The sequence below is a fragment of the Pyrus communis genome, chromosome 6 (genome assembly GCF_041283825.1).
Source record: "Pyrus communis isolate YQ-2024b chromosome 6, ASM4128382v1, whole genome shotgun sequence".
Taxonomy (NCBI): domain Eukaryota; kingdom Viridiplantae; phylum Streptophyta; class Magnoliopsida; order Rosales; family Rosaceae; genus Pyrus; species Pyrus communis.
In genome coordinates, this window is record NC_142570.1 from 21,559,392 (window position 1) to 21,578,876 (window position 19,485).

At 39.7% G+C, this 19,485-nt stretch overlaps 1 protein-coding gene across 1 annotated transcript; it reads left to right on the forward strand.

Annotated features, from left to right (window-relative positions):
- The first annotated feature begins 7,061 nt into the window (after positions 1-7,061).
- On the forward strand, positions 7,062-7,568 carry LOC137711331 (uncharacterized). Its single transcript, XM_068450561.2, has one exon. It carries the CDS (start codon positions 7,062-7,064, stop codon positions 7,566-7,568), a length of 507 nt encoding a protein of 168 aa, XP_068306662.2.
- The last annotated feature ends 11,917 nt before the right edge of the window (positions 7,569-19,485 follow it).

Sequence of the window (19,485 nt, forward strand, 5' to 3'; positions counted from 1 at the left end):
CCCCATGTTGGAGAGGGGTGCCTGGTCGAAGGAAAGTGTGCGAATGGTGGAAACCAGTTTGACAAAGCTGGAGAGAGTAGGAATAAGTGTGATTCCCACAGACGGCGCCAAATGTTGATGCACAAAATCGGCGAGGACTTTGGTACAACATAAAGTGTCAAGTTTGTGACCTTCGCTAGGTTGCTCTGGTCATTAGTATGGATAAGTATGTAAATGAATAGAGACAGGGAAGCAAATAACACAAGACGTACGTGGTTCACCCAGATTGGCTACGTCTACGGAGTAGAGGAGTTCTCATTAGTTGTGAAGGGTTTACTCAAATACATAGGTTCAAGCTCTTTTGTTGTGAGTTTTAATGAATAGTTTAATACAAATGACATTAGGGATTATTGTGGGAGAATGATTCCCTTTTATAGAAGAGAGTTTCTAGCTTTGTTCTGACATTGACACGTGTCGTGTTGTGATTAGCCTCTGATATCGACACGTGTCGCGCTGTGATTGGCTTCTGATACTGATATTTGTCGTGTTGTGATTGGCCTCCTGGTTGGAGGAAAAGTCTTGTGCGTCCTTGACGATATGTTGTTGGCCGGTGCTTAATAGTTTCGGGATTGGTCAAGTATGGTACAAACACTATCCCCTCATGAGGTTTAGCCTACTCCCCTAACTTTTAGTATACATAATATGGTTTGTTTTAAAAAAAATAAAAAATAAAAAAAAATCCATCATCCTTACCAACCCTAAAATAGCAGGAGAGTACTAGCCCTCTCTGTTGTTCAGTATCCATCATCCTTATTTCTGCTAGGCGTCAGAAAGTAGAGGCACCATCACTTCGGTGCGAGGGAGATCGCGACAAGATCAAGGAGGAAAGAAGGTCCTGCACAAAGGGTGATCAACTCTGATTTTTCAAAATCAAATTAGTGCTATAAGAGGTAGTTTTTCTTATCACTCTTCCCTTTCCTTTTAGTCCAAAGAGTGAGTTTAAAGATCCATTGGTTTGGAAGTTTGATTTGCATGTTTGTATTTGCTTCCGCCCTTTGATTTGCATGTGTGTATTAGTTTAAAGATCAATTGTTGGATCAAAATCATTGTGAAATTTCAATTTTTTAAACCCAAAACCTACACCAGCCACGAACCGCCATTAAGGTTTAGCCCTAGAAGATTTCGTAACGGAGTTCACTCCTTCTGGAATAAATGATCATCCAACACTGGTCGGCCAACATGTGGCTAAAGCACACCCAACCCAAGGACCCCAAAATGACAATCTCAACCAAGCAGACTGCCTGCGTGATGTGTGGCACTTCCATGTAGATAGATCTTCTAACATAAAGGGACATGCACAAGACTTGTATTAGTCATCCCAATGGATCTATGCTTCAACAGTCACTCTCGCTTGGATTTCAATACCTCAATCAACGAGGTAGAGTATAAAGCACTGCTTGCAAGCTCAGGGCTAGCAAAAGAAATATCAGTATAAAAAGATGGCCATCAATTTGAATTTTACGCTGATCACCAATCAAGCTCAGGGCTAGCAAAAGAAATATCAGTATAAAAAGATGGCCATCAATTTGAATTTTACGCTGATCACCAATCAAACATCCATCGAGTACATGCAAAGCACTTGAGGATGATACGATACTTGAAAAAAGTTCAAGAGCTCCTCAAAGCCCTTCCAGTCTACACTCTGACCAAAATCCCCTAACTCTCATGTCCACGTCCTTGTCAACCTTTGATCTACCCCGGACCGCCATTTCAAAGGTCAATCCTTGTCGAGCACCTCGAATGACCTAGCATCTACGAGGTCGAACCCAAAGTAATGCACATTGACATTTCTTGAAATATCATATAAATTAATTAATTACTGGCACTCAAATACCATATATATATAATTCATTTTCTAAATTTCCCCGATAAGCTTACCACTAAAATTGTATGGCTGTGAAATTAAGCATGTGAAAAAGGAAAAGTATCAAAATAACGAGAAATTGGGAAAAATAACAAAAATTTGGATCTTAGATAAAATTATAGCCACTTTTTTAAGTTTATGATAATTATAACAAAAAATTGATATGAAAATACTAATATACCCGTAAAATAGAAACTGAGAGAAAATAAGAGAGTTTGAAAATAGATCCAAAAACCTAAATCAAAATTATCCCAATCCCTACTGGGTTCGTTTTTTCCCAAAGAAAAGCATGACCCGTGGACACATGGATTTTCTTGGTTTGATTTGTGTGTGATAAGCAAAAGTGATTTATCGTTCATTATTTTATTGTGAGATTGCTGTTAGGTTTTTATTGTTGTTCAAAATGATCAGGGAAGTTGTCGAATCCAGTCCCCATTACTAGAATTATGCTCATTGCATACCATTTTTTGCACACCCTTTGCAATTGGTGGCCATAGATATAAAGCTGCTACTCTTACTATTTTTTGGTGGCTTTACAGTGGGATGCCACTGGTATTAGTGGCCTTAAGAAATCAGCCACCAATGATTGGTGTCTGTTAACTAACTTTATTTCTTAAAATTACACCAAAGACTTTTTACATGTTTTTTCAACTTTGGGACCTGTTTGTTTATTTCTTTTTCACTCTTCTCCTTTTTATCTTTCAAAAATAATTGTTTTTTCATTTAATAATCCTATTCTACAGTAGTTTCACCCCCAAATAAATACGAAGTTAGACAACCCTAATTTTCAACCCATATGTTCTCTCTCTTTCTCTCTCCTTCTTGAGCTCAACTCCTCGCCTACTCCCTAACCCTTTCGATGGGAACGACGGCTCAGTGTGGGATTTGGTGAGGGGAAGGCATGCGGCTTATAGAAAGGTGGAGAGATAGAGGGTGGGGGAGAAAGAGAGAGAGAGATAGAGAGGGATTCGGTGAAGGGAAAACATGTGGCTTGCAAAGAAAAGGGAGGGACGAGAAGACGAAAAGCAACTACAACAAGTTCATGGACAGGGTCGCAACAATGAAGACCCTTCAGCAGCATATTCAAGTCAATCTGGGTAAACATTGATATATAAAACTTATTTATATGTTAATAGTACGGTTTCTTTACTATTGAGATTGGTTGAACAACAGCATTTTATACTTTCTAGAGTTCATCCTCTTTATTTTAGCCCAGACCGACTCACTCCACTCTGTTGAAGATCTTCAACTTTTTCACACAAATTGCTCAAAAATTCCTGCTCTCAAACATCTTAGATCCCTCACTCAACCTTCTGGCATCAATGCCCCAAAGGTATATTTCTCTCATTACTTTCAGAATTTCGTTTGTATATGTATGTATATGTATGTATATGCTAACATGTATATGAAGACATTCACATATGATAGAACTAAAAGGACGGTAAAATGCTTGAATAATGGAATAGAGTCGAGATTATGGTGAGAAAGGACAGTAAATAGCTATCACTATGTGAATGTCTTATTTTCTTTCACTATGTAATAGCTATCACTAACTTTTGTTTTTACTATCTTATTGTATTTCCCATGTTGAGAGATAAAACTAAAAGGACAGTAAAATGCTCGAATAATGGAACATAGTCAAGATTATGCCTGAGGTATCTAGTAATCTTTCTACATTACCAAAGCCAAATTGCAATTTGTTTTGGAACAAAGAAAGATGCTCTATTAATCTAGGGATATGGCACCCCTTTGGTTTTTGGATAGGATTTGGTGCATTATCGAATAAGAGTTTTTTTCCTTTAGAATTATTGAATCAGTGCTTATGTATGTTGTCTGCAGATGTTACAGTAACAACTGCAAATACAAGTTAAGGGAAAGATCATATTCCTTTTGTGGTGCAGCTGGAGTTTGTTATCGTATGTAGTGCTTTTAGTTGTATGGCCATATGAAGCTGCAGATGCAAATATTTCTTAAGGTAGTCTTCTTCAATATGAAAAGATTCATACACGCATACTTATTCACACTTGCATATAAACTTTGGGGTTGCTAAGATTTTCCTTTGGGTTTCATAGGTACATGATGATCCTTCTAATGCTCTAGTTTGATAATCCAACTCAATGGGTGAGTAATGCCTTTTATTTTCATGCACATGTTTTCTGGAAGTTAATAAAAATTCTAGGATTAAGAACATACGAAAAATCTACAAATGAACGAGAAATTAAAAACATTAAATGCGAGAGTCTTCTTCGAGCATGTGAATCAAACTCTCAATGAAAGCACTAATTTGTGGATGCAAATATCCGCCTTCTCCCTCTTGGATGAAAATGCACCTGCAAAACAATTAACACCTAAGGTCAAGGCCGAAAGCCTCACATGCCCACGATGAATTTTTTTTTGGGGGGGGGGGGGAGGGGGGGTTGGGGAGGGCTTTAGCTGAAGAACCTCCGATGCCAAAGTTAGAGATTGAGGGAGAAAGTGTTTAGAGAAATTTGGAGAATTTTAGAAGAAAATTGGACTTATGTTTTGGAGAAAATGAGGGGCTATATATAGGGGTGTGGCCGGCCCCTATTTGGAGAAAAAGAGTCCAGCCACTTATGGTGGTTTTTGGGTGTAAGTGCAAGATATTATATCAAAATAATATCTTGCAATCAATTAGGAAATTAATTAATTAATTAGGAAATTAATTAATTAATTAGGAAATTAATTAATTAATTAGGAAATTAATCAATAAATTTAGGTAATTAATCCTAATTTGAATGAATAATTGAGGGTTACCTTGTGGGGATGATATGATGAGGATGGATGAAATAGTTTTTGAATAAATACCTATTTTGACCACTTTTGACCTTGATTGAGTCATGATTGTCCACTGCTTGCGTGTAGGAGTCCTGGTGTGTCTCAAGGGTAATTTTATCTTTTTCATCCAAGAATCCACGTATCGCCTCCACATTTTTCTTGATCATTTTTTGCTCCATACCGACTACAACCAAATAGCCATGTACGAGCCCAACAAGTAGAAAACCGCGTTCGTGATCAAGCGAGGCACCTACTGTTACAACGTCATGCCCTTTGGCATCAAGAACGCAGGAGCCATTTACCAAAGGTTAGTAAACATGATGTTCAAGAAGCAAATTGGAGTAACCATGGAGGTCTATGTTGACGACATCATGGTGAAGGGCAAGCAGCGATCAAACCACATCGGTAACTTGGCGGAAACTTTCAACATCCTTAAAAGATACAAGATGAAGCTCAATCCCACCAAATGCACAGTTGGAGTATCTTCAAGAAGATTCATAGAGTACCTAGTAACCCCACAAGGAATCGAAGCACATCCCAAACAAATTCGAGCAATCCTAGAGATAAAGTCTTCAACTACCTTAAAAGAGATCCAAAGTTTGACCAGACCAGCATCCACCCTCAACCGTTTTCTCCCGCGATCTACCGATCGATCTAAGCCTTTTATCAAGGCCATCAAGAGGGCAAAACGAGACAAATGGGATGATGAGTGCGAAAGAGCTTTCCAAGACCTAAAGAAGTATCTCACATCACCACCCTCACTATCTAAGCCGGAAGCAGCAGATGATTTATACATTTACTTATCAATCTCGGAAGTAGCAGTAAGCTCTGCCCTCATATGAGAAGAGCTAGAGGCCCAACTACCAATATTCTACACTTCTAAGGCTCTTCTTGATAAGGAAACTAAATACCTAAAGATCGAGAAATTAATTTTCGCGCTAGTTATTGTGGCTCGAAAGCTTAAACCATATTTTCAAGCTCACACAGTCATCGTCATGACTACGATCAATCCTACATGGACCAGATGCTTCTCAATGAGTTATGAAATGGGCGTTGCAATTTGGTCAATACGGCTTAGTTTTTCGACCTCGCACGGCGATAAAGGCCCAAGCTTTAGCAAACTTCATAGCAATATTCACACCTAGCCTAGGTGATGCAACATGGCAACCTAATGATGCCCCAGAGGCAGCCGAGCACACCTTAGCCGCGCCTGCTTCATCTAATGGAGACTTCTGGCATTTGCATGTCGACAGCACATCCAACTACAAGGGTTAAGGAGCAAGTGTGGTCTTTGTCACCCCAAACAGTTCGATGTTCAAGCAGGCAATCACTCTATGCTTCAACACATCCAACAACGAAGTAGAGTATGAGGCCTTACTAGCAGGCCTCCGAATGGCAAAAGACTTGACTATGAAGAAGCTAGCAATTCATTTCGATTCTTAACTAATCATTAGCCATATTACTGAGGAGTACACAACGAAACATCCAAGAATGGCGCAATACCTAGAGAAGGTGCGAAAGCAGGTTGAGGCATTTCAAAGTTATACTCACTCAACTTCCTCGGGCAGACAACGCTCAAGCAAATGCGTTTCCTAACTTAGGCTCTGCCCTTGACCACCAACTCAATCGCTCTATTCTGGTGGAGTATCTAGACAAGCCAAGCATAGAGGTGGAGTCGGCAACCAAGGTGTCACAAGTTAGTATAACTCCAAACTGGCAAAGTTCTATTATAGACTACCTGGTTAATAGCACACTCCCCACTGAAAGGTTGAAGTTTAAAAAGCTCCAAACGAAGGCAGCACGCTACTACATGTGGAACGACATTCTCGTCCGAAGATCCTACACAGGTCCACATCATCGCTACCTAGCACCAGTCGACGACCTAAAGGTTCTAAGTTCAATCCATAAAGAGGTATGTGGAAATCACTCCAGAGGCAGATCCTTAACATAGAAAGCTCTTAACACAAGCTACTATTTGCCTACTATGCATCAAGATACTAAGGAATTAGTAAAAAAGTTCGACAGCTGCCAACGCTAAAAGCCAATACCAACACTGCCTGACAGTGAATTACACCCGCAGACGAGTCCTCGGCCGTTCATGCAATGGCCAATCGAATTGGTAAGGCTGATGCCGCACACTATTAGGGGCAGATGCATGATGATCATAGCAACTGATTACTTCACCAAATGGGTATAAGTATAACCCATGACAACAACAATTTAGACGAAGATAGAGCATTTCATATGAAGGAACATCATTTATAGATTTGGCATCTCTCAATCCATCATCACAAACAACGATATACAATTCGTAGGCAAAGATTTGGCAAAGTTTTTCCAAAAATATGGCATCAAACAGCACATGTCCACACCGAGGTATCATCAAGGCAATGGGCATGCCGCAGCAACCAATAAGACAATCCTCGATTGCCTCAAGAAATCCTTCTCTGACAAGAAGGGAAAATGGCCAAATGAACTCCCTGGATACCTTTGGGTGTATCGCACAACTAAACGACAAGCAACCGGTGAGCCTCTTTTCTCTTTGGCATTTGATTCAGTAGCGATCATTCCTCCCAATGTCATCGTGCCAAGCATCAGCACTTTACTCCCAAGTGTCGAGCAAAATGAAAAGAAGATGACCACGAATCTAGATCTAGCAGAGGAAAAATGCGAAAGGGTCATCACCCGCATCGTAGCTTACCAGCAGCAGCTCATCTCTAGCTACAACAAAAAGGCCAAGATTCAACAATTCCAGCCCAAAGATCTAGTCCTAAGAAAAGTCTTCACCACCGCCCGAAGAGAAGGTTCCAAAAAGATGGATCTTATCTGGGAAGGTCCGTACAAGATTAACAGAAGGCAACAAGGGTAGCTATACCCTCACCACCATGAACAATAAAGAGATTGAAAAGCAATGAAACGCCTACAATCTAAGGAAGTACCATGTGTAACCTCCTGCTACATCAAAACCCGAAGACTCAAGCAGTTTAACGGGCACCATCTTTCAATGAGGAATTCAGAAGCAATTTACAACTTGGCTTGACTGCATGCTTACAACAACTGATCACTCGTGTACAGCTCAAACGATTAAAGAAAGCCAAGGTTAACAGACTAGTGGTCACGCGAACCTTTGCTTACGAAATTCCATACAACCATGTATTTTTTATACGAAAGGTTAGCGAATTTCATAACCCAAAAATCTTTAGTATGTTGTGATGCAGACCACACAGCTCAAAGGATTAAAGAAAGCCAAGGTTAACAGCCTAGTGGTCACGCGGACTTGTCTGCTTCTGTAAGTAAGACATCTGGCTGCTGATCCTATAGCTAACAACTTTGCAAACTTCTACACTAACACCCATGGCTGCATAAGCTATGCGAGCCTGTCTGCTTATTAAAAAGTAGCACGTCTGCCACTAATCTAGAAGTTAAAGGTTGAGTATGAACAAAAGAAGCAAAGATGAAGAAAAGCGAATGAGGCAAGTTTATTAAATTTTGTAGTAAAATTGATAAATAACTAGCAAAGGTCGAAAGAGTTCAAGCAAAACAAAAAGCAACAAGGAAAACAAAGAAAATCTTAAAGACTACCTAAGAAGATTACTCTTCAGCAGCTTGGACATCCCACGACTACTTGGTTGCCACACCTTCAGCAGCAGGGACGTTCTCAGCAGTGGTATCATCCTGCGCTTCACCCCCAGCTGTTCCAGCTTGGGCACCAACTTCTCCAACTACTTCACCAATGGAAGCCTTAAAAGTAAAGGTAAACAAGTCTTCCAGAGAAATAGAGAATGTCTTAAAGTCTTTCCTAGTAAACTCAAAGCCAAATGGCAAGAGATAGTCTACATAACCCAGCTTGTAGAAATCGGCTTGACTCTGAGCAAGCGAGGTTTATTGCCCAACCTTCCCACCCTTCAGCTGCCCATTCTCCTTGAGCAGGCTAACACGGACGCGTTGTAGCTCTTCCACTTCCTTCTTTAGACTCTCGTTGATCTTTAAATCACCTTGGAGTTCCAACACTTGGGGTTCAAGCCTATCAACAACCTTTTTGAAGTAGATCACTTGATTATAAGAAGAGATCTGCTCTTCATCCTTTGCGTAAGTAGCAGAGCGAAGCTCATATATGGCACACTCAAGGCCTTGAATCTGAGGTATGTAACACCCGTTCTTATTCTCTGCACTTTTATACTTAACTTGGTTCACGTCAAGCCTAGTCTTTAAATCTACGATCTCTTGGCGAGCGGTCTCAAGCTGCAAAGAAGTGAGGGTAGAGATATTAGACCCCTTCAAAGCAGCAAGCTCAAATTCCAACTTCTTGATCTTCTCGACTAAGAAATAAGCTTCGGCCGTCATAGTCTTTGCCACCCCCTTATTAACCTTGGTATCCTCTTGGTCAAGGAACATAGACTCAGCTGCAAGATCACCATTTTTTGCATCATGGCAAGCAAAGCAGTCATCCTATACTCGGTCATATGTTTCACAAAGGAACTTGGGCAGACAACCCCTTTAACGCCAACAATAAACTTGGCACATGCATTTATGCCTTCAAGCAGATCTAGTTTCAAGAGTGCACAAACCTCAATAGCTTCCCCGGGAGCAGGCTTGGTTGATTTCTCATAATTTCCCGCACAAGCAGTCTCCTCATTCTTAACAGGCTTATCAATCTCAGCAGCAAGAGGAGTGGGTTTTGGTGCCACTTTAGTATATGAGTTCACCTTGTTGCTCTTCATAGTAGCAAGTCTCTCCAAAGGTGAACCAGACTTAGCCCTAGACAGACGTTTTTGCACAAACTTCAAAATTGGGGGCACGGTGGAACTTCTACTCTGAGCAATCTTATCAGTAATCTAACTAGCCACCTTTGGAACAGCAGGCATCACTAGTACAAATCCAGCAGCCTCATCTTTCTCTCATTTGGAATAAGTCAAGTTAATCACAAACCTGAGGACAGCCAGGGAACCATCGCAAACAGCGGAAGAATTCTTTAGTTTTTTCTTAGCCGGCATCTCTTGAGTAGGCGGGGAAAATCTCTTTTTCCCACCTTCATTTGTAGCAGGCTCCACAACGGTGATCGGGCAAGCTAATGCCTCTGCCTTGATCCGATTTACCTCATCTCTCAGGAGTAACCTATCTTTCTTCCGACGAAAAGGACTAAGCAGCCAATGACACTCACGATATTCAGAAGGGATACCTAGTACAACATACACCTTCTTCATATATGGAGAAGTTTTAGGAGTTAAGCTGAATTCCAAATCTACAAGAGCAGAGGAAAACAATCAGAAAATCAGAAAATAGCTTAGCGAAAATGCAAAGCAGCCGAGAGATTGAGCAGTCTACTTACCGAAGATAAAAATTGTCGAAACGCGCAGCTCGGGGGAAGAATTAGACTCTCATTCTCCACTTATCTCCAAAGTCTCCTTAGCCCAGTCATGTTCTACCTTGCTCGAGTGATCAAATAGCCTATGACAAGAACATAGCTGCCCAACCCCTTCAATGTGGCCTATATCGAAGAAGTACCTAAACTCGTTAACGGTCAAATCCAAGTCAAAAAATTGGCGTAGATTAAAGAATCCCACCATCACACAGACCGCATTGGGAGAACATTGAGCAGGGGCACACTTCATGGAGCAAAGCACCTCTTGGAAGAAATGCGACATGGGAAAAGTAAATCCCAACCCAAAGTAGTAGGGGTGAAATTCGAGCCCCACTACGTGGCTCACAGCTGTTACCTTCCTTAACACGCTTCACGTGCACCCCCGATGGAATGACATGCCTATAAGCCTCAAGAAAGTCTTTAAACAAGTCATCAAAGCTAATTTTGAAGTGAGCAGCCTTGAAATAGCCCACCTTACTCAATGACCCACCTTGACTATACAGTGGCGGTACACCATCATCACCTTTGTGACTTGAAAAAGACATGCTTAAAGAAATTCTACAAAGACGCAAGGAAAATTTGTTAGACGATTGCATAAAAAAATTAAAAAAAAAAGTTGAATGGCTCAGTGCGATAGGCTCCTCAGCCCAAGATAATTCCAGCAGGCTAAGCCCAGCAGCCCGCAGTTCTCTCCCTTCTCTCATGCACGGGTTTGAGCCCAGCATTAAATAAAAAACAGATAAAGGAAAGGAGGCCCGTGCCTCATCAGCCCAACCACCACGTTGGCACGGGTCCAAGCCCAACGACCCAATCCGAATGAAGGGGGGCTAGCGCCCTTCCTCGCCTCTCTCTCTCTCTCTCTCTCTCTCTCTCTCTCTATCTCATTTCCCTCACGGGCTCAAGCCTAGCAGCCCAATTTTAGTACCCCAACAACTCAAACACCTGGCCCATACCAGGCCTGACCCCGCAACCCACGCCACTGCACCTGAACCTTGGCTCGTGCCGAGCCGCTGCTGCACCGAGCCAATGGCAGCCAACCACCCACAATAGCCATGCCGTGGCCTCCTCCAACCAACTTTTCACATATCCTCGACCCTCGGCAAGCCAAATTTCAAGCCTCGAGGCTCCCAAAAATTACAAAGACAAGGAAAATTCATCTTTTCTTACCTTGGTACGGCATAAAGATGAAGAAAACAACGAAAAACGGTCATTTGCACTGGTAAGTGTAGAAGATTGCTAAGGGAGAAGGAACAAATATCCTCTAGCTTTCTCTCTCTTGTAGGGTAGAATAAATTGCTCTCTGAAGTTTATTTAATAATCTACTTAAGGTAGACTTAAATAAACTTTAGAAGTAATTTATTTCCCTTTCCTAGAAGGATCTAATTTCTAATTGAAGAGGGAATCTACATCAAAATAGGAAACAATCCTATGTTTCCTAAAGAAGAAAAGATCTCCACACTTGCTGCCATTTCCTACGAGTAGCCCAACAAGTGTGGAGGCATTTGTGGAGCAAAAAATAATCAAGAAAAATATGGAGGTGACACATGGACTTTTGGGTAAAAAGACAAAAGTACCCTTGAGGCACACCAAGACTCCCACATGCATGCAACGGATAATAACAGCTGAATCAAGGTTAAAGGTGATCAAAATGGTATTTATTCAAAACCTTTTTCATCAATCCTCATCAAATCCTCCCCACAAGGTAACCTCCAAATTATTTTTTTCAAATTAGGATTGATTAGCTAATTAATTGATTAATTACCTAATTGATTGCAATTACACTCAAATCACCACCATAAGTGGCCGGTCCCTATTTCTCCAAATAGGGTCAGTCACACCCCTATATATACCCTCTCATTTCGCCAAAAACCTAAGTCCAATTCTCTTCTAAAATTATCCAAACTTCTCTAAACACTTTCTCTTTCAAATTCTAACTTTGGCATCGAAGGTTCTTTGGCCAAACCCTCCACCCCCCCCCCCCCCAAAAAAAAATCATTATGGGCACACGAGGCTCTTGGCCTTGACCTAAGGTGTTAATTGTTTTGCAGGTGTATTTTCTTCCAAGAAAAAGAAGGCGGAAATTTGCATCTATAGTTGAGGCCACCGTCATCACACGAGGTAGAGGATGGGCTGCTAGTATCGGTGGGGGTGGCGTTGTCATGCCTAGGCTTGTGGTCAATAGGGTCGTAGCCATGGTTACTAACAGCAATAGAGCTACTAAACTGTGACCAATTTGTCAATTGCCAAATGGAAATTCCAGCTTTTTCTTCTCAGTTGGGGAAGGCAACATCAGTCATCAATTATTTTATAAGGATCAATAGTCAGTCATGAGCAATACAATCAGAGGCTACTGTTGTCGGTGTGGACCCGTTTGATATTCTTAAAAAATAGCATCTCCAACAAGAGAGATTTTTCAGTGTAGTGCGTTTCGCTAGAGTCCGGATCCTCTTTGCGAGGATCCTGGAGATCCATGAATCGTGTCCGTTCATCGTACATTGGGTGGTCAAAAATCATTTTAAATATTTTTATTTAAAAATAAACATAAACAGTACTTGAGAAAAACTGACCGTATGATGAACAGACATGATTAGTAGATGTAACGACCCATCCCCAAATATTTCAGTTTTTATAATTTTAAAGTGTGAATTTACAAAACTGCCCTTCGAGGCAAAACATTGACTTTTGTTGACCACTTTGCCATGTCGCGTAAGATTCTTTTTCTTGGCGTATCTTTGTAGTACTTGTCACTACAAACACGTGGGCGCAAGCAGAATTGAATTTGGAGCTAAAACGAAGATTGTACGAAATTCAAAACGTAGGGGCATTTTGGTAATTTTCCTAGTAAAGATATTTTCCACCATGGATCACTCTCGTGCTGACACGTGGCAGTTTCTCCCCCATTTTTTGGAGTGTTCTTTTTGGCCCATGTGTCCCCCTCCTGTGACATCTCTCTCTAGAACCATTTTTCTCTCTCTTAAACTCTCCATCCCTCTCATTATTCTCTCCCTCTCTCCGTGAGAATGGCTGAATCACCATCACTGTCACGAACTCACCACTCCTGATAGCTCTACCACTATAACCTAAACTACCACCTCGTCCTTCACCTCGCCATCTTCCTTCACTCACTTACTTTCTCGTCATTTTCCTTCTCGGTTCACTGATGCACAACTCTACCGCCACTCAATCTCGCAAACTCCGATGAGATTTCCAATTCTACGATCAAAGTAAGCTACAAATCACCTCTGCCGTTCTCCCTTCATAAGTTAGAAACAATGTTAGGATGCAAAGTTTCTGATTTAAGGATATTGGACACATAAGCAACGAAGGTGGAAACTTTTCTAGTTTCCGGTGAGGGACCGTGAGGTTGCAAGCGTTTTTTCTGGCCATTTTTCGGCCACGGCTGTGAATCAAAATGATATAAACTGAATCTCTATCCTCCTAGTTGGTTTTTAAATGGTGAATTTTAGTTGAGATGTGAAGCTAAACGGAGCTCAGGAGTTTCCCGACCATTTTTCCAGAATTTGGCGAACCCACAACCTAAAATTGGGTCGACCTAACCTATAGCCTAATCAGATCTAACGAAGCCCAACCCAAAACTAGTCCAACCTAGTAAGCAGACCCGGTCCAAACCCCTGGGCCATTAACCCTAACCTAACCCGACCTGCACGTGGGTTCGCGTGGTGGCCGGCGCGTGGTGCACACGTGCCTCCTCCACCGTGGCGACGACTTTTCTGGCAAAATTTTTGGCAACCCATCTCGACGCGTGACGGCGCGTGCAGTGGCCCTATGGCGGCGCATGGGGGAACCCGAGGTCCCTCTTTATGTTATTCGACGTGCCGAATTTGAATCCATTATCCGTTTTCCCAAATTCTATCGTTTTGGTAGAGTTTTATTAAATGATCTCTATTTTTGTTTAGGTGTGTCGATTGGAAGTGACCCGTCCTCCCTAATTTGAGCGGCTCCCCGAGCAATGGAATACAGTGAATGGATCCCTTCTCAAATTGCATGTTTTTATAAAATATTAGGCTTGCATGCATTTCATATTTCATGAATCAAATATGTGTTATAGTATGTTTTACGGATTTTTATAAGTTATGATTTATTTAAATTGCTTTTACGAAATAGTTATGATTTATTGAATTTATGTTTTACTAAAGGCTATGAATTATGGAATTTTCGTATATGAAATTCTATGGATTTACGAATATGGATTAACATGGATTTATGAGATAAGGCTTTGAGCTTTTAAGCTTCAGATTTGATATGAGACTTTTGAGATACGTTTTCGATGTTTATCTAGTGGGTTATCATACAGCACATACACACAACTGGGTATGTAGACGTCTATGGCCATAAGACATAGTTGAGGATATTTATGACATACCCCTAGCTTCACTAGCCCAGGGCTAGTGTCGGTGTGATTTGTTATATGTATATGTTTCTTCTCTAGCGTAACCCAAAGTTGTACAACTTCACCTTCAGGTGATAGACCTTATTTTTCTTCTCTGGCGTAACCTGGAGTTATACAGCTTCATCTTTGGGTGATGGACCTACTACATAGAATATAAAGTGCGGAAGTAAAACATAAAATAGCAGCAGGAGGCATAGCCGTCCATATAATTTAAAGTGCAGAAATAAAACATATAAAGACAGAGTAGCATATCAAAATAATGAATTAAACGTAATGATGCAAGTATATTTGGAAAATAAGTTTTATTGAAAACTTACTGCAATGCAGATAACAAACAGGTATTGCCTAATGGCAGATGAAACAAGTAAACAAATAGATGGAGCTCGCAGGCATCCTGAATAATATATTTGTATTACAAGTGTTTGAATAATCTCAGAGAGATAATATTGATCTGAGCTTTTGAAGTTAAAAACTTATTCTTCTCCTGAAAATGAATCCTCGTTATATAGAGCGAGGAGGTTGAATGAGACTTGGCCAAATGATCCGGGAATCCCGCTGTCTGCTAAAGCCGGGTGAAAGAATAGTGAAGATGCTTTGATTCTTTTACAAAAGTTAAATGAATAGTGACCTTTTTGTTTTTCACTATTGTGAATAGTGACCTTTTTGTTTTCACTATTGTGAATAGTGACCTTTTTGTTTTTCACTATTGAAGAATAATGCTTTGTCTTTTGCGGAAGAGATGAAAATAGCTACTGCTGAAGATGTTGCTGGGCTGACACAATCACATGGGCAAATATTGCTTCTCAGATATCAAATGGGTCCTGGGCATCTTGAAAATCTGCTTGATCAGCCCATTTGGCGGGAAGCTGAGACGAGGCATCAGAATTATCTGAATCTGAGTCTGAACCTTTTTTCCTTTGCAGCAATGCTGCTTCCGCCATTAGCAGCTGAGCCATATCCAGTAGTTGGGTAGTTTTTTCTTTCTTTGAACTGGAGGACTTGGCTGACTTGGAAATTCCTTTGAGAGAGGAAGATGGACTAATGTCTGATAAGGACTGAACTGGTTCCTGAGCTTTTGGTAATTCAGGAAATTGCTGATGAACTGGCAAAGCTTGTGAGGACGAAGATGAAACTTTGATTGGCAGTGCCTGAAAAGATGCCTGGGGAAATTCCACTTTTACAAGATCAATAATTTTTTGGTGGTTGAATTTATCCCACCATTTTACCCATCTGGTTTTGTAAATACCGCCGGTGTCTATTTCAAAGTTCCATTTGAGAATCCATGGGATCTTGTACTTGGCCATGAGCAGTGAAAAAATAGTAACTCTGTTGTCGAAACGACTTCTGTCAAAACTGGGCTGGAAGTTGTTTGTGAGAACATGACGAAGGTCATCTGGAATGATGGAAGAGCTTGGGCCATGGGAAGCCCACCAATCTGTAAACCATGCAGGAAACCGCAATCTGAAATTCTTATCAAAAGTTATGAACCATGAATGACTAAAGTCTTCTGTCTGGTGGAGAAAAATGTTGGTCCATGCTTGGATATAATCATAGTAATTGTAATGATTGTTTGGGATGAGAACATGCTGAGTATGAAGGGGTTTTGTGTGAAAAAGGGGAATTCCCCATTCGAGTTCGGTAAGGAATTTTCCAATATGGAGTGAATGATACAATATTTTGTTTTGGTGAGTGGTACTGTAAATTGGCTTAATAGCAATGCTTTCTGTTTCTGAAAGGATAGCCTGGTAATATTTTAGGCTTTTATAGGATTCAGTTGGTAAGAAATGAAAATTTGGTGGAAGGAGTAATTTGGCAATGCGCTCTGGGGGTTGGTTTTTGTCAATATGAAGAGGAATGCTAAAAAGCTTTTCAGAATGAGGGTTCTGGACATATGGTGATGTTTTAGCATAGCTAGGTGTTTTTGGTTGTGAGGGAGCTGGAGAACGAACTGATGAGTAAGGATCATAAGGGGTGGCTAAGGCCGTTTGGTAATTTGGTCGGATATTTCCTACTGTTGATCCTAAGGGAGTAAATCTGTTTGTAATGGCGAGGGCCGATGAAGATTCGGGAATAGACTCTTGTTTTACTGGTGCTGGGGTTTGGGTAAGGGTGGCCGGGAGCCTTCGTTGCTGAGTAGGATTAGTACCCATTCTTCCCCTGCAAAAATTCTCTGGTTAGAAAATCTGGGATGCAATTCTGGCTGCCTTTAATGTATTCAATATCAAAATCAAAAATACTTAATATGGCTTGCCAGCGTGCAAAAATCTGTTTTGATGCAATATTTTGAACATCTTTTTGTAAAACATGTTTTGCAGATTTGCAATCAACACGAACTAAAAATTTTTGATTTAATAAATCATCTTGGAATTTGCTAATACATAATACAATAGATAAAATCTCTTTTTTAATAGTACTGTAATTAGCTTGAGCAGAATTCCAAACTCCTGAATGGAAACGAACAATTTGTTCAGGAGCTTCGGAAGAAATTTTTTGTTTAAGGATACCTCCATAACCGATTTCAGATGCGTCGGTTTCGACTATTTTGAGAGAGCCGGGAGTTGGAATGCCAAGGCAAGGCAAAGTCTTGACATGATTTTTGATCTGTTTGACAATGGAAGTATGATTTTGTGACCATGATGGAGGATTTTCCTTGAGACGATCAAACAAGGGCTTACATTGTTGACGCAGATGAGGATAAAATTCTGAAACATAATTGAGAGATCCAAGGAATCTTTGAAGCTGGGTTTTATCAATAATTTGATCTGGAAATTTATCAGCAAACTGGATGACTCGATCTATTGGTTGAATGGTAGACCTGTAAATATGGTAACCTAAAAATCTAACTTTGGTTTGAAATAACTTAATCTTAGATGCCGAAACAACTAACCCATTGGACCTAATGATCCTAACAAATGCATGCAAATGCTTCCAATGCTCTTCTATTGATTTTGAGAAAATTAATACATCATCAATATAAACAATCGAAAAATGGCTGTATTGATTAAAAATTTCATTCATGATATTTTGAAATTCACTTGGTGCATTTTTCAAGCCGAAAGGCATTACATTCCACTCGTAGTGTCCGAAAGGAGTTACAAAAGCAGTTTTGTATTTATCAGATTCATGAATTTGAATTTGCCAAAAGCCTGATTTCATATCAAATTTAGAAAAAACAGTTGCTTGAGAAAGTCTTTTTATCAAATCTCTTTTGTTGGGAATTGGATATCGGATCCATTCTAAAACATCATTCAAGGGTTTGTAGTTAATAACTAATCGTGGAACGCCGCGTTCTAATTCTGCATTTTTCTGGACATAAAAAGCAGGGCAAGACCATGGAGATTTGCTTTTACGGATAATTCCTTTTTCTAAAAGTTGATTAATTTCAGTTTTACAAAACTCTAAAACTTCTTGATTCATTTGAATTGGTCGTGCTTTTGTGGGGATTTTTGACTCAATAAAATCTTTAATATAAGGTAGTTTAACAATATGTTGTTTTCTGTGCCAAAAAGCATTTGGAAGATCGGAACAAATTTCTTTAGTAAGCTTATCGGAAAACTGGCGAATAGCATTTAACAAAGATTTGTTCGTCAACTGTTCTTCAATTCTTTTGTGAATAATTTCTTCTTGTAGAAATGCAATTTGTTGGGATTTTGCAGTAATCTGGTTGAGAGTTTTCGAAACATTATCTTTTTGAAGTTGTTTTAACTTTTTAAGATCTGTTTCCATGCAAAATTCAAAAGTAATTTTTTGGCCAAAAACCTTGGTAGAAATGCAGTTATGATGAACTTTGAAAGGATAAATTAATGCAATGAAAGGGAGTCCCAAAATAACTGGATCAGAAATATTCTTGATTAAAACAAATGGAGTTTTAAAACAAACATTTTGTTGACAAACATGGGCTTTGGGAATTTCATATTTTAATTTCATCGGGGATTGATTTGCAGCGCTAAGTGTTTCCGTAGACTTGTGAAAATATTTAGTAGGTATTAACCCTTCTTGAATGCAATTTAAATCTGCACCTGAATCTATTAAAGCGATGGTTTCTAAATGAAAATCTTCGATTACTATCGTAACTTTAGAATACCATTTTCGAATTCTTATTTTGTCTAAAAGACTTAAAACAAGTTCTTTTGAAGAAGAAGATTTAGCTGAGTGAGCGTCGGAATCGGAATTTGAGGAAGAACCATTTTGTTCTTGGACGAGTTCTTGCGTTCGTACTCTACTGAGGTGTGAACGAATCTCGGTATTTTCGGATTTTAAAAACTTAATTTCCGATTTGATTTGGTTAACTTCTTTTTGCAGATCTTTGAGGGTGATCTCCTTTTTTGGTTTATTAAAACGTTCCAAAGTGGTACTGAGAGAAATCTTTTGAGAAGAAGTTTGACTAGTGCCAGGTTCATGGGAAGAAATCAAATTTTTGAGTTTTTTCAAATAAAAAGATTTTAAATCAGGGTCATTGACTTTACTAATTAATTCCATTAAAAACTCTTCTTGTTCTTCTTGCTTATTAAGCACTGAAATTTTATTACAACAAGTGTCCGTGCACCCAAACTTAATGTTTGGCGATGAGACGTCGCTAGAACTGCTAGAGTCGGAGACGGAAAAATCGGGATTTTTATCAGATTGACTAGAGTCGGTATTTCTAATTTCTAAAGCCTGGATAAGTTGAACCTTCTCTTCTTCAGAGATTTTTAGTTGGTTAATAACCTTTTTAACCTTGCATTCATTTGCATAATGACCAAATTTACCACACTTGTAACACTTTCCCTTTTTATTTTGAAAATCCTTTTTAGACTTTCGAAAAGGTTTTTTGTTTGAAGATGGTTTTTCATAAAATTTATTTGTTTGAAAAGGTTTGTTGGAAGATCTTTTGTTTTTATAAAATCTGGATTGATGTTTAGAAAACTTGCTGGTTTGTTGAGCTTTTTTCTTTTTACTCGAAGGAGCGATTGGAGGTAAACCATATTGTTCACAAAATGTTCCAAGTTCGTATTTAGCAATAGATTTATCTTT

Coding starts and splice junctions, on each gene's coding strand:
- LOC137711331 (XM_068450561.2), top strand. CDS start 7,062: ATGTCCACACCGAGGTATCATCAAGGCAATGGGCATGCCGCAGCAACC.